This window comes from Squalius cephalus, assembly GCF_949319135.1.
Source record: "Squalius cephalus genome assembly, chromosome: 14".
Lineage (NCBI taxonomy): Eukaryota > Metazoa > Chordata > Actinopteri > Cypriniformes > Leuciscidae > Squalius > Squalius cephalus.
Window position 1 is genome coordinate 29,475,985 of NC_137135.1, and position 26,770 is coordinate 29,502,754.

General features: G+C 37.9%; 1 protein-coding gene across 4 annotated transcripts in view; it reads right to left on the minus strand.

Moving 5' to 3' along the window:
• Positions 1 to 26,770, minus strand: part of unc5a (unc-5 netrin receptor A) — a 185,143-nt gene that overhangs the window by 37,352 nt on the left and 121,021 nt on the right. For 2 of the 4 annotated variants that reach the window (XM_079891978.1, XM_079891979.1), the window contains exons 3-7: positions 25,875 to 26,018; positions 22,204 to 22,307; positions 20,756 to 20,936; positions 16,485 to 16,652; positions 5,354 to 5,518 (exon numbers count right to left, since the gene is read on the minus strand). In XM_079891978.1, coding sequence (XP_079748104.1) covers positions 5,354 to 5,518; positions 16,485 to 16,652; positions 20,756 to 20,936; positions 22,204 to 22,307; positions 25,875 to 26,018 — 762 coding nt within the window. The remainder of the gene's footprint in view (positions 1 to 5,353; positions 5,519 to 16,484; positions 16,653 to 20,755; positions 20,937 to 22,203; positions 22,308 to 25,874; positions 26,019 to 26,770) is intronic. The other 2 variants (XM_079891980.1, XM_079891981.1) reach the window with 1 other exon arrangement.

A 26,770-nucleotide genomic window follows, 5' to 3' on the forward strand; every position in this document is an offset into this window, starting at 1 on the left:
GGAATCGTATGTGAAGACGAGTCCCAGATTTCTGCTGCGAGTGAAACAGCCCCAAATCAACTGTTAATAAACAACAAATGTTCGGCTCACCGCGTTTCATGATAACCAGTGGGTAAATTACAGGGCGAGACATTAAAAGAGCAGCTCGTTTCTGTTGTTCTGCTCTCTCTATGGGAGATCTTTTCTTCACAGCTAATATTGCACAAAGAGCTTTGAATGACAGACAGGGTGAATAATTCAACTGTGACGTGAAAAAAATAAATAATAATAATTCAGTGTAAGTCAGCGCGAGCACTTCAAGTTACTTAACATTATTAATTATGTTCATAATCAAATTAGCTTAAGTAAGATTTGCATTGAAGCAACTCATAATGTAAAAACTGCCCATAATATAATTATATATTATTGTAATAAAATGTTCATAATGTAATCATTTTCTCACAACATAAAATCTTGAGCTCATAATGTAATAATTTTTACATTATGAGAAATGTATTACATAATAAACTCACCAAAAACATGTCATATTTGCATAATTGTCACAGTTTTTAAAACAAAAAATATTAGTATTCCCTTATAGTACATTTAAAAAAAATCACCTGTGAAATGCAACAGATTTAAATATTCATGCAATTATTATTCTTATATATTTATTAAACAAAGGACTGGCATTCCTTTACAGTACATTTAAAAAATCTAAATCCGGTCTTAACCTGCCAAAAAAAAAATCCACCAGGGGCCATATTCACAAAGAATTTTAAAGTAGCTAAAAGTAGCTCCTAACTGGCGAATTTAGGAGCAACTCCTAAAAATAATGGGCGTGTCACTCGTAACTTTAGGACTCCTAATTTTTTTGACTAAGAGTAATTCACGAAGCATTTTAGCCCTAAAAGTAGCACCTAAGCCTGGGACAGCTTAAAAGAAGTCAAGAGGACTCCTAACTCACTAAGACCTATTCACAAACCGCTTTTTGTGGCATTTCACGTCGCAATGTTTTGAAATGCGTATGCGGCGGCTACAGGAGCTTCCAATCGCGAGGGAACAATTTTGCATTATAGGCATAACTAGGGATGCAATAACGCCACCAACAACAACCAAAACTAGGCTACTCATTGCATGTAAACTAATTGTAACGTTTCATTGTGAATCAAATTAAAATGTTCTTCTCTTTGCAAACGTAGGCAGAGGCATATAGTGACAGATTAATTCAATAATGTTGCAAAGATATTGCATCAATCCATATGTTTCATTAGGCTACTAGGCTATTTGTTTTGCCTTACTCTTTATTCATTTAGGCTATTTATTCAGTTATTCATCATCTTCCGTCCTTTGCACTATTTGTGTAGCGCACGCATTCTCAGACCTGTCACCTGTCACTCATCATCGTAGGGGAGGTGTTTGGAATCATTCCCGCGTTACAATCATCAGCTAATCAACTTCAGTCAAGCTCGTGCATGAGTAATGACGTCATCCATAGCAACGAAGACTCACTCTTAGTTTAGGAGTTGTCATTTTTCTTTACTAAGAATAACTTTTAAGAGAAAACTCCTAGCTAAAATCTTTTAGTGCGATTTAGGAGTACTCCTAGTGGTAAGATAAAATGCTTTGTGAATACGGCCCCAGACTAGTATTATTATTACTACTACTTCTACTTCTACTATAACCACTACTACTACTACTACTACTACTGCTACTACTACTACCACTTCTACTACTACTACTACTACTACTACTACTGCTACTGCTACTACTACTACCACTTCTACTACTACTACTACTACTACTACTACTGCTACTGCTACTACTACTACCACTTCTACTACTACTACTACTACTACTACTACTACTACTACTACTACTACTACCACCACCACTTCTACTTCTACTACAACCACCACTATACTACTACTACTACTACTACTACTACCACTTCTACTACTACTACTACTACTACTACTACTACTACTACTACTACTACTGCTACTACTACTACCACTTCTACTACTACTACTACTACTACTACTACTACTACTACTACTACTACTACTACTACTACTACTACTACCACCACCACTTCTACTTCTACTACAACCACCACTATACTACTACTACTACTACTACTACTACTACTACTACAACCACCACCACTACTACTACTACTACTACTACTACTACTACTACTACTACTACTACTACTACTACTACTACTACTACTACTACTACTACCACTTCTACTTCTACTATAACCACTACTACTACTACTACCACCACCACTTCTACTTCTACTACAACCACCACTATACTACTACTACAACTACAACCACCACTTCTACTTCTACTATAACCACTACTACTACTACTACCACTTCTACTACAACCACCACTACTACTACAACTACAACTACAACCACCACTTCTACTTCTACTATAACCACTACTACTACTACTAATACCACTTCTGCTACAACCACCACTACTACTAGGGATGTTGCGGTGACGGATTTTTTCCACCGGTTAATCGACGTGTAAAAAAACCGGTAATCCCGGTGTCACCGGGGTTGCGTGTCGGGGATTTCGGGTGGCCGAAAATGCGGACGTGCACACGTCTCAATTTACTTTCACTTTAATTAGCGGCAATTCAGTAGCATTTCTTTGAATTAATCATGGGTTAATTTATTTTATTCTTAATAAAAATACACAAAACAATAAGATACTCGCTTGTATTACACACATCTTTATTGCAAAATGAATAATAACTTAACACACCATGTAAAAACTAAACAAAAGCACTTATGAAACACCTTTAAAGTGCATTTATTAACAAAACGAACCACTGCACACATCGTGCAAGTATCAAACAAGAAATTATATAAAAAAAAATCACTATTCGTTAAATAAAGTGCCTGCCTTTTTCAGCAAAAAAACAAAAAACAAACAAAAAAAAACACCGCACAACCATCGAATATGAAACGAATAACGAACGAACATCAAAAACTTCGTTAAATAAGGTAGCCTAGCCTAACCGAATAATCACTGGACACTTAAGTGCAAAAAAAACTAATATAAAAATTAAACTCACGTTTGCATTTCTCTTTGAAACCAGATCTTCCGCCATGCTTTGCCAGTTAGCTCGCCTCACTCTCCTCAAATGATAAATGAAATCGGACACCTGCTGCTTTACTGCGGCGCTCGTTCCGCTTAAATTACGAAGGCACGTAGTCACTAACTGAATTAAGTGCTTTATTACTATAGGCTAAAACTTCAACACGATGGGGACGGTGCCGGTGGTCAAGTGCTATGACCGGTAGGTGGGTTAAACACCGTGTATCACCGGTAACACCGACTATCGCAACAAGCCTAACTACTACTACTACTTCAACCATAACCACTGCTACAACTACTACTACTTCTACTACAACCCCCACTACTACTACTTCTACTACTACTACAACCACCAGTTCTACTTCTACTATAACCACTACTACTACTACTACTACCACTACCACTTCTACTACAACCACTACTACTACTACTACCACTTCTACTTCTACTACAACCACCACTTCTACTTCTACTACAACCACCACTTCTACTATAACCACTACTAATACTACTACCACATCTACTACAACCACCACTACTACTACTACAACCACCACTTCTACTTCTACTATAACCACTACTACTTACCACTACTACTACTACTACTACTACTACTACTACTACTACTACAACCACCACTTCTACTATAACCACTACTACTTACTACTACTACTACTACTACTACTACTACTACTACCACAACCACCACTTCTACTTCTACTATAACCACTACTACTACTACTACTACTACTACTACTACTACTACTACTACTACTACAACCACTTCTACTTCTACTATAACCACTACTACTACTACTACTACTACTACTACTACTACTACTACTACTACTACTACAACCACCACTTCTACTTCTACTATAACCACTACTACTACTACTTCTACTACAACCACCACTACTACCACTACTACTACAACCACCACCTCTTCTACTACAACCACCACCACTACTACTATTACTACTACTACCACTTCTACTTCTACTACAACCACTACTACTACTACTACTACTACTACTACTACTACTACTACTACTACAACAACAACCACTTCTACTTCTACTATAACCACTACTACTACTACTTCTACTACAACCACCACTACTACCACTACTACTACAACCACCACCTCTTCACTACAACCACCACCACTACTACTATTACTACTACTACTACTACTACTACTACTACTACTACTACTACTACTACTACTACCACCACTTCTACTACAACCACCACCACTACTTCTACTTCTACTACTACTACTACTACCACTTCTACTTCTACTACAATCACCACTTCTACTTCTAGTAATATTTCACATTCTTTTTACTGCATTGTTGACCATATAAATGCAGTATTGGTGAGCACAAGAGACTTACAAAAACAAAAAAATCTTACCAACCCTAAACTTTTGAACGATGGTGTATTACAATTATAGTGCATTAATAAATCAATTAATTCCAAATTAGCATTTTAAATCACTTAGTGGCCAGAAAGAACAATTCACGATTTAAAGAAGTCATATTTCAAGCAGGAGTTTTCTAGTTGCAACACTTCGCTTTCTAGTATTCATTTAGCACAAAGACTTTGGAGCTGTGAAAGCACATTAAACCCTTTGCTCGAGAAGCTCTTCTACCCACACAGAACAGAAAGCATTAACTTCTCCACCATCTACCCTCTGGCATTAGTTTCAACCAATCGTTTCTTGCAGAAACAGTTGATAACGGCCACCAGATGCTCTATTATCAAAAACGATCATCAGAAGAACAGCTATATCGTCGCTGCTACCGAGGATGCCGATGTCGATGCTTCTGTGGTGCCATGGCAACGGAGGCTGCAGGACTGGGAGGTTTAACATCATTAAAAGAACAGAAGAACAACAGGAAAGGGAAAGGTTGTGAGAGGGAAGAAGAGCTAGAAAACAAACAGAGAACGGAACCCAGGGGACCATCAAGACCTTGGACAACTCGAGATTCTCTGATCTGGAAAAGTGACCTTCCTGCAAAAAAACACCAACCTACGATACACAAACCCTGCCTGCACTACACTAAACAAAATGTGTTAATGCCAACCTCCAAGGTGCCCTTTCTTCGTTCTTCCCACGTTTTCCAGCGGTAAATGGTCTCTCACTGATGCACCCCAGGCTTCACATCACATTTAGTGTGATCAATAAAGGAAGTCTGTCATTTAATCGATGGATTAATCAAGGGACTGAGGTGGTGGTACTCACTCTGAGGGCATTGCTCGCTGGTACAGTTGAGGGACTGAAGATCCAGGCCCTGGCATTCCTTCCCACCGGTGCCAGGCGTAGGTTGGGTACATTCTCTACTCCTCCACATGCTGCAGTCGGCTCCGCATGGCGACCATTTACTCCATTCACTCCAACCGCCATCCACTGAACACACACGCACACAGAAGACAGAATTAGCAATCCATCATACATTATGGCAGAATGAATGTTTATGTACTAAACTCATAGCAGCAGCACAAAGTACTGTTGTACATACATAATGTGCAGTAACTAACTCACTACTCAAGAGGGTGATAGAGTCACCTTGATATTTAGGTATAGCTAGCTATAAATATCTCTAAATTAGCTTACTCACTTATCTCAGCAACACCCATTTGCTTTATCATGCATGCACAAACTCCACATTCCTGCCCTATGCTCATGTCAATCACACACATACAGAGTTTTTGATATTGAGGTGTATTAAATAATGTGGTTTATGCAATACGAGTGCTGTTATACTGATGTATGCAACGCCTTTCTCCATGATACACTCAACTACATACAGATGCGCTGTCTCTGGAGCTGCAAGATTTTACATATGCACGCACATCAACCACCACATTTGAAAACACTATTCTTAGCCTTTTAGCTATGCATTTTTCAACACTTTTGTAGCATTTTATTTTTTTCCCCTGAAGTCATAATTCTGTTTTACATGACCATTCTCTACCCTCTCTCTAAGGATAGATGTCTTAAAGGTACAGTAGCAAGCAATTTAGTTTCATTATGGGATTAAAGATTATTCTACTGCTGTGCCCTTAAGAATATACACTCCCGTTCACAAATTTGGGGTCAGATTTATTAATGTTGTGCTTACCAAGGATGCAGTTATTTGTTTTAAATACAGTAAAACCAGAATGTGAAATATTACTACAATTTAAAATAACTGTTTTCTAATTTACTATATTTTAAAATGCAATTTATTGCATTTTAAATGGCATAGCTGAATTATCAGCATCATCAGCATCTCTCATGATCATCAATGTTGAAAATAGTTGTGCTGCTTAATATTATACTATATTAACATTATAAATGTCTTTACTGCCACTTTTGATCAATTTAATGCATCCTTCCTGAATCAAAAAGGTCTTAATCTGGGTTGGCCAAGTTGCTGAATACTGAACGGTTGTATATCAATGTGAGCAGCAATATAAAAATGTTCTCATGGTTGTGACTTCAAAACTATGCATAACACGTTTGTGCAACTTGGCTTCCATAAATGGCCTGGGTGGAATGAAAAAGGAGCTTAGCATCCACAGTGTTAGAGTATGTTTACAATATCCCGATTACAATTTCAAGTGTGAAAAGCCCATACAAGGATAAAAGGCAGGTGGAAAATTCTGTATGTGTTTGTGCCTAGTGAAACAACACTCAAATGTCCTATTTCCTCCCAAGCCACGGAAGACGCATTTTATTTCCATTTCTCATTCTCACAGGCGTTATTCGTCAGCTGGACCGGAGGCCATTTTGGAAGTCTTATTCGGGCTGACGTTGTGCCAGGTTTGGGAAGGTTACTACAGGGCTAATGTGAGCAGCTCTGGTAATGAGCTCTCTAGGGACGCTGAGCTGTGCCCTCACAGGACCAAGAGCAGGGGGTGAATTATGGTACTTGGATACAGTTGGATACAGATACAGAGTTACTGATGACTCCATTTGACAGACCCAAGATCAGACACGCTGGGCTGTTCATTCACCCCTGGCTTTATAGCATATTCACTGTGCAGTTTTGCTCTACTAACCAGACCCTGGGTCACCGCATGGCCAAACAACCAGCTAATAAAGCACTTGCGTGCCTTGGTGATTAGAAATATGAAAAGTCAGCCATCATAAATGGCTGTGAATAAAAACGACAGTTAGTCGTAGCCTGCCAGACGAGAGTGGGTTTTTCATATTTAAATATGCAGTGAGATTAGTAAGCAATGGCGAATGATATTAGTAAGCAATGGCGAATGATATTTGTACTAACAAAGAACGTGTGGAGCGCATCTAAAAGAGATGCTGACACAGCTTTTGATCAAACATTTGTCAGGGAGAGTGGCGAAGAAACAAAATAACTGTCCTTGTTTGCCATTGAGTGGACTCATTTGCGAGCAAGACAGGCTTATATAATCACACTAGCCTGAACAGGGAATTAATGCTAATGAATACATTACAATAAGAATTGTGATCCTGTCTCTGATTCTCTGCATTCATTTTAAAAGACAGGTGATGAGAGATCAACAGCTATGTGATGGAGAAAAGACTCTTTCTTCTCTCTGAAAAACTGCACAAAGCGACTGAGAGGAACTCTCTTGACTTATTTGAGAAGAAATGAATTGCAGATAAATCACTAGCAGCAATATAGACAGAGTCAACATGAAACGCCATTCTCAACCCATTTGACTTTGATAACGTTACATTTTGAAATAAAAAGGATTCGTAAAAGATAAGTGGGACTTCATTTAATCCCTTGGGAATTGATTGGATCATGAAAAGTGGACATTCTGTACCATTTAAGTCTGTAGTCAGTTGTGAAGGAATACTTCCACTTGTATTTTTCTTGTGTTTGGGGCATCATTTCATGTGGTGACATACATAATATTAGGTTGCTTCTAGCATGTTTCGCGATACTTTCAAAGTGAAATGTCCAGTGAGTGTCGCTAAAAGTTCGTTCAGTTCTATCCTGGCAAAGTATTATGTTGGTTGCTATACAAATCTCAGCAGTTTGGAAATGAAATATCTGGTGAGTGCCGCTAAAAGGTAACGCTCTATCATGTTTGAAAATAAAAAAATAAAAAAATAATTGCCTAAACCTAATCTATAGCAAACGTGAGAGAAAAACGCACTTGCTGAAGCAGCTATGGCATTTTATGTAGCTTGCTTCTACAAGTCTTTGAGCTTTTTTATCATGATTCGCGTTTCACTGGACTACTGGATACCTGATCGCTCCGCATTGCAAGTATTAGGTTGTACCAGGTGAGCTACTGAGACAATTTACTACATCAGAAAAGCCATACACATGAAGCTGGTAATGTGATACAAAAGTCAAAATGGATACGTTTTGGAAAAAGTATTTTGAGGTCATAACATATTGCCCAAGGAACCATGCAGGAATAAAAGTTTGTTTGTAAAAGTTGTTTTACTGTCTCTAGTGTTCATTTCAGATGGAAACATCAGTCAATTCCATGCATATGTACTTTTGCAAAAATGTAGCTAGAGGCACGCTTTTCCAACGAGCCTGGGTTTCTTTTAAGGGTACTCTGATCAAACATTTGGCAGGGAGAGTGGTGTTGAAGCTAAAGGTCAAAGTTCACCTTTGAACATCAACCAAACCAGTGAACTTTATTGCATCGAATTGTATTAAAAGGTCTTTTATTTTTGGGTAAACTAACCCTTTAAATTGTTGTGTAGACCTCCAACAGTAGTCTTGAACACTGCTTAAATAGCTTTTTGAAAAGTAGTTAACATTAACGAGCCTTCCATAAGTCACATCAGCCTAAAAATAAATAAATTTTAGAGGCACTGCAAGTTATTGATGACAAACATTTTTTTCTTCGTAATAACATGCACCGTTTGTGTAAAATAAGACAAGGAACGTCTATTAAGTTTATTCATGTCGACTTTAAACAAGTAATGAAGTTTTTGAAGAATTCCCCTTCAAAATATGCAAAAATCATATCTTAAACCTGCTTAACATGAGTGAAGTATGCACTAATAAGGAACCGAAGCCAGACAAATAATTGTCCATTCCAGACTCCCTGCCATTAAGATATTATCTTTGATTTCCAAAGATAATATCTTTTTGTGTGTGTGTGTGTGTGTGTGTGTGTGTGTGTGTTGTGCCAGGGTGCCTGTAACACAATAACGCAGTGGCAGGTCTATTTGGACATCTTGTCAAGGGCACATCTAAAAGGCGTCAAACTGCTCTTTAAAAGGCCTGCAGGAAGCCCCATTTCAACTCGCCATTGCTCAAAATCACAATGGCCAATGCTGGACACCTCCAGCTGCCTCGTCCTTGAGCAGGAAGGAGGAACCGAGCGGGAGAGTCACACAATTACCTTTCAGATCAGCGGGGATGAGACAGAATCAACAACACTCACATCTGTAATCTCACCTGGACCTAAACATTCCATGTTCAATAAAACTGAGACAACAAGATTACAGGTGATTCATGGGCTCTGAGCCAGAGTGGGCAGGGTCAGAATGATGTCGTCATAATCTGCTGCCTATCTTGGATTCAAGTGCATCATGCAACAAACACAAGACGAAATTAGGTCTTTGAATACAGGGTTCTAAAAGGGTTTTGGAATTCAGGAAAGCATGTTATTGAGAAGCTTACTTCATGGAACATATTTCTTGGTTGAAGCTTGCCAAAAAAAATGGCTTAGGGTATTTTCACACCAAAAACAAGTTAAGCAAAACATCTTCAGAAAATAAAATTAGCAGTCTTGCACCTTTGTAAGAGTCAGGCACAATATTTAAATGTCCTGGATTTACAGCTTCATGACAATAAACTGCTATGCAAACATCAAGTTTTAAGTAGGACTGGGCAATATATCAAAACTACTATAATAGTTATATTTACGTTGATGCAACGTGTCATCGCAAAGATTTCAGAGCACCTTATATATATGTTTATTATGTTTATGTTTATGTTTCATAAAGACCTCCTAGACTGACAGCTTACCACTTTGAGGTTGACTATTACAGCCTTCTTGTTACTTCATTAAAGGAGAACTCCGGTCAATTTTAACATTGAGCTCATTTTTTTGTAAATTTGGAGTGCTGTCAGTACAGAGAACAACGACAAAAATCGGTGTTGCAGTAGTCGATTGTCGAGTTCACGCGCATAGGTTTAGTACCTATGATCACGCGCGTGAACTCGACAATCGACTACTGTGGACTTCGACCGAAAACAGGATGTAAATACAGGTATGTGCGCTGGCTGAATAGACATCATTTTTATTCATATCTTTCACATCTACTGCAGTCAGATTCACCGTGTTCACTCTGAAGGAATAACTCACATTGGCTGTGCACTTGTAATGACACATCAAGGATGTTAAGAGGCTAAAAGCAGGTTTAAAACTTGCCCCATTTAAGTCAACAGGGTGCAAATTTTAAAAAGAGGATAACACGGTGTAGGCAACACCTATTTTTGTCGTTGTTCTCTGTATTGACAGCACTCCAAATTTACAAAAAAATGAGTTCAATGTTAAAATTGACCAGAGTTCTCCTTTAACTTCCCAAATACAGCCCTGGTGTACTGTATTCAAGTTAGCAATGGAAGTTTAAAGTCCTAAAGTGCCTTGAAACTCAATGTGTTGACATAATTTCCAATGAAACAGGAAGACAGGGCGGGACATATCGAACAGCTCTTTCCCTTTTTTTAAAATAGACAATAGTGTTCAGTTTATCACAGCATGACCAGAGCCTTTGAGCTCGATAAAGCTGCAGTTTCCTCCTAATCTCCAACTGTTTCTCCTAATGTCTTCCATATCACTTTAAAATATAGAATTCTGTGCAGAATTCAAATGGGTCCGATACGTTTTGTGGTCTGTGCCGACTGGCTATCGTGTCTCTGGAAACATATTTACACTGTCTGAATCTTTCCTTATCCCCTATAGTGCACTATGTGCTATTCACCATGTAGAAAATAGTAAATGTGTGAACAAGTGACTGATTTTAGCAGCAGCTTCAGCATCTATTTATAATGTAGGGGCGGGACGCTTTAGATTCTAGAGAGCATTTGATTGAACAGAAAATCTGATGAGAAGCTGAAGTGTAGAGTGATCTCATCAAAATCATTGATCCATATTGGTGGAAGTGAGAGACTAAGTTTTGAAAGCTTATATCTTCTAAATGCAAATTGTATCATTGTTTTGGAGCACACTAGCTTTTAGGTAACAGTAAGCAAGGCTAACATATTCATACTAAAAGCCTTAAATTTTGATTTCATGGGGACATTAATTCTACAAAATGTTTACATATATAATATTACTTAGAAACCAGAGGAAGCAGCAAACGAACCAACAGGAGCAAAGACTAGCACATAACGGGTGGGGAAACGAGATTTTTTATTTCCTGGCACTGAGCCTTTATCCAAACCTAATTCATATTTATATAGGCCAACATTTTATCTGTTAAAAAACTTCAAGAGGGAAGGAAATGCTAAGAGATAAAGTTCAGCAGAATAGGCTAGCATCCAGGGAAGAGGAAAACATTTGCTCCGAGTACTGAAAACATACAGTACTGCAACGTAAGCTGGAAGATCTGTTTGTTCTCCATCAGTTAAGACACTGCCATGGTTCCACGCTGAATGCATCAGACTAATGATAACGCATCAGTGAAAGATTGAAAAATGGTTTGTGTGATGTTAACTTTTGTTTTGTTCCAAATCCAAATTAATCAGCACTTGCTTTGATATTTAAAAGAACTTGAAACAGAAAAGAGTTACTGAAAAGGGAAGATGTCTCTCCTCAGAGACCATTCAATTCACGAAGCTCTCCAGTCATAGGTGAGGGTTGTCTTTGTGTGCTGGTTGATGTCGTATGACGTCTCTGACGTGTCGGGATTAGATGAAGCAGCCTCTTCACCGTGCTAAAGGTCTAACCAGCCAATGATTCAACAAGAGCCAGTAAAAGAGGCTCATCAGGGTCAATTAGCCCTTTAAAGCCCACTTATTACATTAGACTCTTCACAGCTGAACTCATCCAGTTGATTGGCCAATTGTGTTAAGTTACTGATGTGTTCCTTTTGAAAAGATTTGAAGGAAGAAAAAAAAAACCCAAGTACTATTGATTTTTGAGACTATGGTAATAATTTTCCATGAGAGAAAGGAAGGAGAGAGAAAGGAAGAAATGGTAAGCCAGCACATCATGCGGATTAGTCCTCAGGTTCAGAACTGGACTCAGAAGGGCTGTACCATTTGGTTTTGGTGTGGAAATCGGAGTATATGTACATATTTAAGCTGGAATAAATATGATAAATGTATAACATTTTATATTTTTGCTAACATGCTGAATATGGCGTGCGAAACACTAAAATGTCCAATTAAGTCATGTTTTGCCCATGCTTTGCTGGCAATAGAAAGACTGTGTACTGTTATTTACCCAAAGAGTAAAGAGATTATACAACTACTACTACTACTAATAATAATACATTTAATGATTTAATTTGACTATACACTTCATTTTCTATTGTAATGTATGCATCATTGAGCCAGCAGCCATATCACCCTGTAGCCCAAGAATGGTTGCCCACTGAAGCTAAGCAGGGTTGAGCCTGGTCAGTGCCTGGATGGGAGACCTCCTGGGAAAACCAGGTTGCTGCTGGAAGAGGTGTTAATGAGGCCAGCAGGGGGCGCTCACCTGTGGTTTGTGTGCGTCCCAACGCCCCAGTAAAGTGATAGGGGACACTATACTGTCAAAAAAAGCACCCTTCTTCGGATGAGACGTTAAACCGAGGTCCTGACTCTCTGTGGTCATTAAAAATCCCAGGTTGTCCTTCGAAAAAGTAGGGGTATAAGCCAAATTTGCCCATTGGCCCCTGTCCATCATGGCCTCATTATCATCCCCATATAAACTGATTGTCTTCATCACTGTCTCCTCTCCACCAGTAAGCTGGTGTGTGGTGGGCGTTCTGGAGCAATATGGCTACCGTCGCATCATCCAGGTGGATGCTGCACATTGGTGGTTGTTGAGTAGATTCCCCTTCTTCTATGTACAGCGCTTTGAGTACCCAGAAAAGCGCTATAAACATGTAACAAATTATTATTATTATTTAATTTCAAAAACCTAGTTCATTTTATTATATTATACTATTGTAATGTACTATTATATAATATAACAATACTAAAATATAATAATAATAATAATAATAATAATAATAATAATAATTCAGCATATTACAATAATATAATTAAAGTTAAATGGGTTAATAAATTATGCATAAAAATGTTGTGTATAGTAAAATGATATAATTCAATATATTATTATTATCATTATATGACATTTTAATATAATAATAATAACTCCTCTGAGACTGAAAACACTGTCTGTATCTAAACACTGTGAGTACTATGTGTGTTTAGAGTATTTTTGGTAGATTACAGTCACTCATAATAAGAGTATATAGCATATATATATATATATATATATATATATATATATACACACACACACACACATACATACATATATATATATATATATATATATATATACATATGTGTGTGTGTGGTTAATAATCAGATTATTTTATTTCGATTGGTTCTGCAGCCTTGTGACTGAGGATAGCATTCTGAGTGCCTTGGAAATATTATTCCAACCTATTCGCATTACAAAAAGAATTCAGCTTCATCAGCATTCACATGGCATCGCATGCTCGCCGCATTACACAAAGAATCTCGTCACGTCCTTTAAAGTCGCCCTGTCCTGAGGATCAGTGGAACAGCGGCGATGGACTATGTTCACATACAGAGTCGTTTATCAAAGCTCTGCTGTTTCTCTTTTTGTCACCTGCTGTCTGACTGTGCTCTGGGAACACTGTGCCTCTACCTGCAGCTAGTCAGTAAATGATGATTTATACCTCCTGCAGTCAGAAGTCACGTTTTGATAAATCGGGATGAAGTCTCAGATGTAATTTTTAGGGCCTGCAGTTGTCCGTGCGTGTCTTTGTATGGTGATAAATGGAACGGGATGGTCATTCTCTCTCCTTCTTTTCTCTCGCTGACAGGATTTGGGGTCCTCTGGTGAGCATGCTAAAGCAAGCAAGTGCCGTTTTTGATTGGGAACACAACTAAGTCATCTTTGGCTAGGACACCGTGGCTCCCTCGCTGCGACCCATGTCAGGATTAATCGGTCGGAGTGCGAGAAACAGGAGGGGAATAAAGCCACCACAGGAACAACGTCCAACTCGCTCGCTCAGCATGACTCTTATCAAAAAAACCTTGCAACTGTGAACCTCATTTCTTGCTATTTTTATTTATTTATTTTTCCCTACTTTTTTTCTTCCTCCCTCTCTCTGTACTAAGTTTACAGCGACAAGCAACTGAACACGAAAGACTGATGTGTGACGCAGGAATGACAGGAACTTGGTGCATTAATTCAATGTAATTTTACAATGGCTTCAAATGTGGCTCATCCAATCAGAATTTAGTTTCTGAACTATCTGTATTATAAGCCTCTATGTATATATTGTTTGAATGAAAATGTGAAATATCTGAATAATTTTCCGAATAGCTGTTACTCTCACTGGTTTCCCATAAAAAACAAAATTCTACTTTCAGTTTTTCTCTTTAACAGTGTTCATAGCTTTATTTCCTTCTCTGTCTCTTGTCTTCCTCACAGAAATATTATTTGGGTCGTAATCATGTGAAATCCATCCCTACAGAGCTCCGTCAGAAGCATTCCCACACGCTTTGAGTTTCTGCTCATCAAAACACCATATTTTGAGAGCACGTTACTTACAGAGCAGCGTAAAGGTGGCGTCTTATTCAATTTCACTGGTTGCTTTGTAATGAAACAGGAGATTGGTTTAAGTAGATAAACCCTCTCACAGGAGGAGTGGAGGAAGAGAGGGGGTGAGCGAGGGAGACGAGCTGCAGCTGACAAAAGCTTCGATTTCCTCTCCTGTTTACCAAGCGTGGATATTTTCCGCTAGTCTGCAGCGCCTGCATAATGCCATTTCTGTCCCTGCTGAAATCCACTCACGGGCCTATCGCAGTAATCAAGAGAACCCCTTCCCCCATCTACCTGAGTCTAATGTCAGCCTGTAAATGAAGCGGCCTGACTTTCATTTCAAACTGCAAGCGATCGATAAACACTGAGGAAAAGCAGCCGTGTTGCTTCCCTGCTTCCTCTTCCTTTCAATCTGTTCACTCTCAACCCTTGAAAGTTCTAGTAGCAATAGTGGAGGTCAGGGAAACTTCTTGAGCACTAACGTAGCTCACTAGCATCAAATAATTTGCAAATCCTTGTTTTTATGAGATGCGCAGAAGAGTAAATATCACTGTCTGACTCTGTGTAAAAGTAATGTTTTCTTTCTTTTCTTTGAGCTTAGAACCAGGGTCTAAAATTAACACTCTTTATATATATATATATATATATATATATATATATATATATATATATATATATATATCTTATATACAATATTATATATATATATATATATATATATATATATATATATATATATATATATATCTTATATACAATATATATATCATTAGCTTAATGAATTTGCAACCTCCCACAGGAAGTTGGTTTGTAATTTGTTAAAACAAAATAATCTGAAAAGTAAATTTATTAAATATATAATCATCTGTTACAATCCTCAGCTTTTTTTCTTTAAAATTGTATGATTTTTTTGGAAGCAATTAATACTTTTATTCAGTAAGGATGCAATAAATTGATCAAAAATGGCATTTACATTGTTATGAACTCTCTACTCAAAGAATCCAAATCAACATATTAGAATAATGTCTGAAGGATCACGTGACACTGAAGACTGGATTAATGATCCTGGAAATTCTGGAATGCATTAAAAACAAAGTAAAAAATTCTGCATCCTGTTTTCTGCCTTAATTCAAATTTAGGAATTTAATTGGAATTTAAAAGGCTGAATAATCTTTACATTCAACTACCAACTGTACATCACAATGTAAATACAAGTGGAAAAACAGCTAAATATCATTATAGGGACAAAATATATATTTTGACCACTGGCAGGCAAGTTAATTTTGGACCCTGTTTACAACCGAACAATAAAAAAAGGACCTCATGCAGCAAAAGCGAAAGCAGCAAAGAGCACGAAAAAATCTGAAAGAAACATGATGGCCAGAATGGAGACACGAGCACTGCTTTAGCTATGAATAATTCAATGGATTTCAAAAGCAAAAAAAACAAAAAAACACAACAACATGAGAATGTTTTGCTTAAGCACAAAAAAGCTAATGCCAATCAAGCTAGCCGTCCTACAGAGAGGGAGCTATTGGTGCCATTAGAGCAAGGGGACCGTGCAAGGGTCTGTGCGCTAATGCTAAACTAGCTCTACTCTGCGGTGAGCGACGCCCGGTGGACGTTACCTGGACAGGTGGCAGTGCAGGCACTTTTCTGGACGCTCTGGCCCTCGCAGGACGTCCCGCCGTTCAGGGGAGTGGGGTTGGTGCAACTCCGGCTCCTCTTCTGCCACCCCCGACCACAGACAGCACTGCAGGCCGACCATGTGGCCCACGTGGACCAGCCACCGTTCACTGCTCGTGCGCCCAGTGCAAAGGAGAGGGGGAAACGAACACAGCGAGTCAGGATTACCCGACAAGCACGAGGATAAGAACAGCCACAAACATGAGCTCTGAACTTAAAGGCAGGCCACAGGGACAACGGCAACAAACGAAAGCTATGTTAACGTCAACAGTTGTCAATCCTACAATATACTCTTGATTGCCATCTCAATCTAAATTCGTGGCAATTTGATGTTTACACAGTTTCTGTGTTCATAGAACAACACTATCAACAAGCAACTGATTCTATAATACTGTTGATATTGGAGGTACGCCACAGAGGATTGAATTAAATTCCCGAATTTGAATTGAAGCAGCAGACATGATGCAGAAATGGATTTATTGTTAATCTACCACAATTGTAATTTCAACCACAGATGGCACTAGAGAGCCCAGAATACCATAGTGTAGCTTTAACATTCAACGTTTCCAAGTTGGTGGGTTATTTTTTCAATAAATAACATATCTACTGCAGTTTGACTCGTTTAGGCTGATTTGCTGACCAATAGAGGGCTGCAGGGATGACGTATTTTTGCCAAACCCCAGAAAAGAGTTAGGATTTTCACACTTCTCTTATTACTGTGTTTACTTGTCTTGAAAAGGTAGTTACTAACAATGGGACTACATCAGGGACATTAAATGTCATCTCATCGAACAGGTAAACTCATCTACTCGCTAGTATGCTTTCACAGCCTCGTTGCGTTTATAAATCGCACTCTTGAAAACTATTCTAACTCAAACTTTCAGGGAAAATGTTTTTAAATAAAATATAGTTGTTGAAAGCTTAATGCTGGTGGCGTTGAAGTCATGTGACCGTGGTGTAGTTCGTTTACTGCCTATGTTTACATTTTTATTTCTGCCGATTGTATTTAGGCTTCAAAATTCAAAGATCATTTGTGAAGATTAACATAATGGACTAAAGGTGTAAGAATACACTTTTTGTTTGCCACAGAGTTTATTTTCTGCAGTAATCCAAAAGCCAAAGGAAAAAATCTATTGGGTTTTTGTCGAAGGAACCAGGGTGATGCTAACTTACAAAAATACATCATCATTGCACATGGTCGGCAGGCATTATCAAATTAACAGTGACATAATAATCAGCCTATCACCGTGGAGTGACATTTTTGCCAGCATTTGGTAATTTCCCCCCTCACATTGTCGGCACGGTTGGAGCTTAATGAAAGCCTGAAGAGGCACTTCATCTGCATTCCTGAAACGTCATGGGGTTACAGTATGTAATCTCCTGTTTTTAAGTATTTCTTTAAATTTTGTGATGTCAAATATTTTCTCATCCAAATTTCTCACTTCATCTGAAAAAAAAAAAAGTCTGAAAAGATGGCCACATCTGGATGAAGCCAAAGAACCAATCATTGTCAAGTCACAACACTATCACTCAATCTCTCTTACAAGCTATATATTAACCGCTGTCAATGTTAAAGCTACGGAGCAAAACATGGGATACATGGTGGGATGGATGTTTTAAGGGAACAGCCTAGATTTCATCTCATGTGGGGTGTATATTGGTTTTCTGCTTTACACCGACACACAGTATGGTTTTTATGGCACCAATATCCAGGTTGGTGAAATGCATAATCCTGCAAGGATTCCGGGATGATTCTGAGTCCAAAGATCACGCAGGGTTTTTAATCAAGTTCCCAGCCTCCTCTCTCTTGGTGGGAGAATTCAGAGCAAATCTGATTTCTTCTTCCCCCGGTAACTCGAGCGATTTGTTGTCCAGAAGCCTCGATCACAGGTCAGAGTCTATATTGTGCCTGGAGCTGCACCTAATTCTCCACGAAATGTTGCTCTGGTCAGACCAAATCAATTCTTTAGCCTCTCTGATTGCTCACCACGAAGAAGGAAATTGCGCAGCAACTCGGGTCGTGATTACCTCTTAGCACACCGTTGTGTCAAGTCAAGTCCAGCCTTTTTAAAATTCATCTCGCCCTCTGTCCAAAAGCACTAATAACAGCTCTCACACCACCTATGGTTCAGCCAATAAGCAAGCCTGCAAGACTTCAAATTAGTAAACTGACATTTTAATGTGAAGCCATGGGGAAAAAAAGAATAGCATAAAGGACCTAGCCTAATAGTTCTTTTGATCAAAAGGTATTCACAGGGATTTTTTCTTTAATTAATTTCTACAATGGTAGCAAATTGCTTGGGGAAAATTGCACAACTTGAAACCGCCAAATTGTAAGGCACCGCGACCCTAGCATTCATGTGCCATTTCTCTTTTTTCCTGTGTGAGGGCTTCATTGATTGACAGCATAAAAAGCAAACAATAGAGCGAAAATATTCTCTGCTCACTTCTGCAGAGCCTTCCATCAAAATGTCCCCAAATCACGCAATTCAAACAAAATTCAACAACTTATCTAATCTCCATTCATCTGAAAAATAATTGTCAGTTTAGCTCCATTTTTCCCCTATTAAATACAACACACTGATTGTCTCTGCATTAAAAGTCACGTCCGCATTTATTCCGGTTTAATGCAAAACATCACGCAGCTGTCCATTGACTCATTGTCTTTATGCTTGATAATAAAACGGATACATTACCTCTGAAATGAGGCAAAGACTTTCGATTTTCCATTGTTAACATGTCTGTCTGTGCATTAGGAGTATTCTCAGTAGATCTGTCCCAGTACTGTACTATGTGTCGTGTGTGATTGACTAGGCTGGGATCAGAAGAGAGCGTGTACAGGGTTGTAATGCATGCTACCTTTAGAACACTGCTTGTCCTGGGAACCCTCCGGGGTTAGCGATGCTCTGCTGCTGTGCATTTTAATAAAGGTCAGCTAGCTTATAAACCCTATTCATTAGCCACTTTCTGCCATTAATTCAACAAGCTCAACTACAGTGTGAGTGTTTGTCAGCTCTGCGGAGATTTCTGAGACACTGGCTGGCTGCTTTGCTCCCAAATTGATATGTTGTAATGAAGCTGCAATCATTTACAGCATGATCAGTTTTAGAGGAACTAAGCTAAAGCTAATTCGAAGTAAAAACAGAATGTTCCCAAATTGTAATGCTTAGGTTTAAGGCGGCTACAAGAAATACAGTGGCCTTTAGTATGTAAAACTCTGTATGTAAATGTACATTACGTAATGGAAATATATTTATATTTAAATTACATAAAAAAATATCCAAGCAAGGAGCATTTATTTTAAATAAAATTACTCAAATGACAGGGTTCCCACAATTTCTGACAAAATTTTTGAGCACGTTCGGTAACACTTTACAATAAGGTCTCATTTGTAAACATTAGTTAAAGTATTAACTACCATGGACTAACAGCGAGCAATATTTTTGTTACAGTATTTATTAATCTTTTGGTAATGCTAGTTAATAAAAATACAGTTTGTTCATGTTAGTTCACAGTGAATTAACTAATGTTAACAAATACAACTTTTGATTTGAAATGTTGAGATTAACTAAGATTAATAAATGCTGTAGAAGTATTTTTCAGTCTTAGTTCATGTTAACTGAAGTAGTCAACTAATGTAACCTTATTGTAAAGTGTTTATACACTTTTTTTTGTTATTTGTTAAGTGTGACTGAAGACTCAAATTATAATTTTTTTTTCCAGATATACATTTCCATATGTCAAGAAAATTATTCACAAAACTTAAATAAACTCAATGTTGCTCTTAATATACTAAATTCCCACTTGTCATAAGATTTCATTAATTCCCATGACTTTTGAGGCATGGAAATAACACTTGAAATTCCCTGATTTTTCTAGGATTGTGGGAACCCTGATAAAAACGTATAATGTTAAAAATGAATTGGACCATAGAGCTACATGTAATATCATGAATGGAGACTACAGCTATAGTGTTATTATAGTAAAACAGTAAAACACGGATACATTTTCAATAGGCAAAGCAAAGCAGTCAGTACATTTTGTTCTCAAAGTCTGATCAAAATAGAGTTGTCCATCAAAGCTAGCCTGACTCTCTCAGTAAATTACCCCTGACTCAGGGTCAGAACCATCCCAAACTTTTGTCAGACTCTTGAAAGGTGAAGTCCATTTATCTGTGATCTAAGAAAGGAACAAAGTATGAGAAGAAACACACCATAGACAATCACAGTAGCCGAGGAGCTCTTGCGTCGAGCCACAATGTTCTTGGCCACGCAGGTGTAGTTGCCTGTGTCGGCCAGACGGGCTTGTTTGATGATGAGATTATGGTCCACGGTGATGAAGAAATTGGGGTCAGTCTTGGGGTCGATCAGCTCCTCGTTTCTCTGCCACTCCACCTATAGACGTACACAAGAGAAAACATTTCACAGCTTCAATCTGGCTCAAATGGATGGAAAACGCTCTGTGTGCTCTCGGATCCAGCTGCCATTCTGGGCAGATCCCAAGGCCACAGCCAGGGCCGAGGATGTTAAAGTTTGGCAGACACTGCATGGTAGCATGGGGCAGTAGGAAAGTGGATTAACATATTTTTTTTTTTCCAATTGTTTTTCTATTGTACACTGAAAAAAAGAAAAAGAAAATTAGAACACTTCTTGCTCACTTTATCAGAAATTTAACTTTTGAATTTTAAAAAATAAATAAATAAATGTGATTAAATTTTTTGTGTTTTGGTATGTTCATTGTCACCAAAAAAAACAACAACATAAAATCATATTTTGTTACTGTAACTATGATTAATGATTATGATAATAATAATAAACTGAATAAGTCAAAACCATTTATGGTAATATCATTTATTTTATCGAACACGCAATGTACTTTAAAAAAAGAGAGACAGAATTAGGGGTGGGAATCACAGGACACCTCACGATACAATACACAGCTCACGATACAGATAATATCATGATACAGCAATTCAGCGACAATCAATAGATAATCCTCTAATGATACATCACAATATCTGTCTAACTATGAAAACAAAATATTAAGTGCAGGTTTTCCAGACTTTGGACTTAAAGAGGCTGGGCCATTTATTATTTTCCCGTAAAAAACAAAAAACAAAACAAATTTTTCTTAGGCTAGTTAACTTATGTTCATGTTTCCCTCAATCATTTGTTGAGCACCACCTTGAGGACTCATGAAGTAGCGACGGTGGGAGCAGGAAAATCTATTTAGAGAGCCCTATTTTTTTATTTTATTAAAATATCGATATTTGGCGCCAGCATATCGATTCTCATATCACATGGAGAAGGACAACGATATATTGCCCTATCGATATTTTGTCCCACCCTTAAACAGAATGAGTGTACTCAAATATATCCGGCACTTTTGTTGTTAAGTTTGGATGGACATTTTGAGTTGAAACAGCTGGTCGCAGGCTGGTCTAGTCCTGCACCAGTGCAAATATACATGTATTATTGATGGGACACCAAGAGCTGCCAAATCACTCTGAATGGTTCCTCATCCAAGAGCAGCTCATCAAACAGATGGAATATGGTGAAAGACATCAGATATCTGGCTCGATGGTATATTTGTACCAGTACATTAATGAGGGGGTAATTAGCAGAGCCGTTGGTTGTTAGCATGTTTACTTGTTGCTCTCACCTCTGCAGGAGGAACACCTTCAGGAGGATGACAGCGCAGAAGAATTTCCTGATCAAGTGCCACTTCCTTACCCAGCGGTTCCTCCTCAAAGTTCTTCCTTAGATCTGTAGTGCAAAATCATTTCATTTATTAGTCATTGGGGGCTAGCTATATATATATATAAAATGTACAGTATACAGTATCTATTCTGTGCAATGTGCAAAAATAGACAGCTCTTGTGCACAGTACTGGATATTTAATATTAAACATTTTTTAAAAATGAGTGTAACATTAATTTGGTTACTAAATTGGGTTAATATATTGGAATTTATTGGAGTGAGTCTGGTGGGTGTACTGACATGTTGTGCAGTGGTGCTTATGTGTGTATGATATGCATTATGCACTGCTGCAATTTATATAAAAAAAATTTTGGCAACAAAAAAAATACATATTTATATATACATTTTTTTCACATGTATAGATTTGATAAAGATTTGTCAGTTTGAAGAGGGCATTAAGCAAAAGTCTAGAAGAAACTGAGATTTGTGTTCAGTCTATGGGTGCATAGTGTTTCTTTACAAAGTGACGTCGACCAACGACTGTGGCATGGCAGCAGAATACAGCGTTTTTAGTTGTTTTCGCAGATCCGTGTGAACTCTTGACAATGTTGTCATCTGTACGTGAAAACCACGAAGGAAAAACTTTTCCGTTTTTAGTACATCGTTGTCTTGTAAATGTACTCTTAAATGGATTGCATGTTTGCTTTTATCCTTTCCTATGGGCTCTCAAGCCAGGATATTGACTAAAATCCTCCCTTAGTCATAAAGTGGATCAGAACTTGTACATGTATCACCAGGAAGGTAAACTGCCAAGCCATTTAATCTAACATTATCCGTGTCATATTTAGCAAAGTGTTTTTGGGGTTCAACGCTCCTCCATATATATGTTTGCACCGTGTACGTTCAACAGGAGCCTTGAGCGGCCTTTCTCTCTAAGAAGGATCCATATCACAGACCCGAGTGCTTGTTAGACCCTGCTTGGTTGCTTCAGAGAAAGGCTGTCTGCAGCCTCAAGGCAAAGCATCAACAAAAAGGAATTGCATTAACTTCCTCCTCTACTCGATACCGCACAGAGGCTGTGGTATCCACACGACCACCCACTTTACCTAAAACCCCTGGGACAAGTGTTGATGCAAGTCGAATTGTATTTGCTTGTCAAAATTGCATTACTCTTGATGGAGGGCTTTCATGCCCTCCTGACTATGGATGGCAAAATTTCAAAACAACATTTGCATAAACGTTTATAGCTGTTATGACACGAAAAAGCTTTTGGAAGGAGGTGTCCATTGAGACAGCGGACTTGTCTTCAGCTCCGATGCTGGGGAATAAAATCTCTCTCAATAACAGCGACACTGCCAGTCATTTCATTTCCTCAAAACAGATGTCATGCCTGTCTTCACCAATCAGGCCTTGGCAAACATTAAGAGGTGAAGAGGGGTCTTTGACATTCAATTTAATTAAATAGGATTTAATGGGAATAGGAGAGGCACAAAGGATTAGATGGCCATCGAGCACTGAGATGACATTGTCGTGACTTTGAAGGGAAAACTCAAGTTTGTTAAAGGAATAGTTCACCCTAGCGCAATTACAATGAATGGGAACTGAGGCTTTCAAGCTTCAAAACCAACAAACACCATACAAACAACATAAAAGTGGTTCATTTGAATCATGCGTTATATGCAGTGCTCAGTCATATGGTACTTTGTGTGAACAGAACTTTATGTAGTTCACAAAACAAATGAACCACTCTTATAGGCCCTTTCCAGAGCTCCTGGTCACTGTATGCGTTCTTGGGTGAGAAATTTCCTTTAAAAGTCCTTTCATTATGCAAAAGTAGAATTTGAGGTGAATACATTTGGCAAGATAAAATATCCATTCAGAATATTTAGAAGCACCACTCTGAGATAAATCCAAATCCAGTTTAAAATCACACAATGCTTTTAATCCTTGTTTTAGACACACAAAAAAATGACTCTATCATCTTCCTTTAAAGGAAGAATGTTTTGTGATGTTTGTTCTGAGTGAGGCGGTGCGGTGGTGCGGTTTCCGTGTGTTTAATCACACAGAGATATCAAAACCACCAGGCCTCTCGAGGCAATTACAAAGTGTTACACTGCAGATTAGCAGATTTCCTTGCCACGGGCTCTTCCTGATCAAACTTTCCAATCAAACATTAAATAAGTCATATAAAACCAACTAAATCAATCAGCCTTGGGGAGAAAACGGAGCATAAGTGGTTAGATTGATTGGCTAAATGGAATTTCGAAATAACTTTTAATAGAAAGTACATCACTATCAACACTCTTTACTGTGGAGTGATAAAAAAAGAGCAAATGCTACTGTGTTGTGTAGAGCACTTTAAAAACATTAGGGATAAAATAATTTTGTTAAACATGATTTTTACCAGAACACACTGTTTACACAGTATTTGAAAGGTGTATTGAAGTATTCAAATAAACAATGTTAACATCAAAGGCAGGAAACACCTGTTCGTGTAGCTAGTGAGCTTTTAAATATAAAGTATATGGTATATAATATATTAACTACTAAACTGCTTAAACACAGTCTGGTAGGCCTGTGGTTCTCAATTGGTTTTGCTTAGGGATCTAGATTTTACACTGGGGATCAAATGATGACAACCCAGTAGGAACAATTTTGCTATAACATAACATTTTACAAATGCATAAAAGCATGTATAAATATTGAAATGTATTATTGGTATTTTATATTAAGCCAATAATGAATTGCACAAAACCCATTGTGGTCATTTAAAACCTTGTTTAAGGTGAACCCATTTTAAATGAAGTTTGGTTTCTTGTATTGTGAAGTCTGATTGAATGCACAACCTTGAAGTCAACAATAACTACAAAAGATATGGGAAGTGTTTTCTTTTCTAGCTGATAACCACTTGGGTCAGTTTTTTTTTTTTTTAAAGAAAAAATGTATTACTTTTATTCAGCAATGATGCATTAAACTGATTAATCATAAGTGGCAGTAAAGACATTTATAATGTTATAAAAGATTTCAATTTCAAATAAATGTTCTTTTGAACTTTCTATTCATCAAATACTTCTAAATATGAAGCATAACAATGTTTTTTAACATTGATAAGAAATGTTTCTTGAGCACCAAATCAATTAGAATGATTTCTAAAAGACAATATGACACTGAAGACTGGAGTAATGATGCTGCAAATTCAGCGTTGCCACCACAGGAATAAATTACATTTTAAAATATATTAAACTATAAACCAGTATTTCACTACTATTTTTACAGTAATTTGTATTTAAAAATGCAGCCTTGGTGAGCTTAAGAGACTAAAAAATGACTAAAGATTCTAAAATATTTACATATCTAATCTATAATAATTACAATTAATCTATAATACATTTATTTTGGTACTGTATCTAAACTGCACCATTCTGCTGCATTGTTAGTTGCAATTTATTATTTGCAATTAGGTTTTGCAGTCGTTTTTCTTCCTCCTGTCCAGATCAATACAGACTTGTGACTCATTTTTGGGAGCGACCCACCAGCTGAGAACCACTGAGCTAGACATTTATCACATGATCAGATTATAAGGTAGCATTTGGTCAAAATGTTTGCACTATAAGATAGCAGAGCTGAACTCACATGCGATGCGTACAAATGCCTTTTGGCTCTTTTGGGTTCCTGTAGTGCTCCAGGCCACACACTGACACCAGTAATCCTCCAGACCAAAGATCTTCTCCACCTGCTGTCTGGAGATGTCAATCTTCACCTGCATCACCGGCAGCCCTGGGACCAAACCAGACAAAGCAAACACGTTCAGCGCATCGCTCTAAACATATCCATTGCCATTGACAGAGACAGTCCTTCAGACCCCTGTCAAAAGTTTACTTGTGTCAAACTTGTGGTTAATATGGCAAGTTTGGCTGGCAGAAATGATCAGCACTTCACTGGCAGTGGTGGATCAAAACTTTGGCAACGATGCGAAATCTATCCCAGCTGTCAAACTTTTCACAGACATGGCAAAATGTCCACAGTTTCCAAAGGTTTTTTGGAGGTCCATCACGTCCAGCGAAGAGCTGCCAACCATTTGCAATAAAGGGAAACAAATTAAGTTTTTTGCAAACAAACATTTTTCGTTGCTTGGTTAATTCAGGGAATGTTGACAGATGGTTGAGCAATGTCACGATCATTGTTTAATAATTGCAGGAAGTGTATGACATGCGAAACCATCTCAAAATAGAAAATCCCAAACTCTTCTGTGGTTTCTTGAGGTGAATTCATAAACAGATATTAATATTTATGTGAGCTTCCAGTGAGAGATATTTTTCGTGGTTACTCAATATGTGCGTTTTCATTCAGACATGAGTGGCTAGGATTATCCAAAGCTCAGAGGTCTTTTCTGAAAATAAAATGTAAAAGAGGACAAGAAAAAAAAGGGAATGAAGTGATAATTTGTCAACCGCAGTCAGATGAATAATGTCTATACAACTGGTGTGAAGTCATCCAACAAAATGACTCATTTTCAGCTGACAATTACA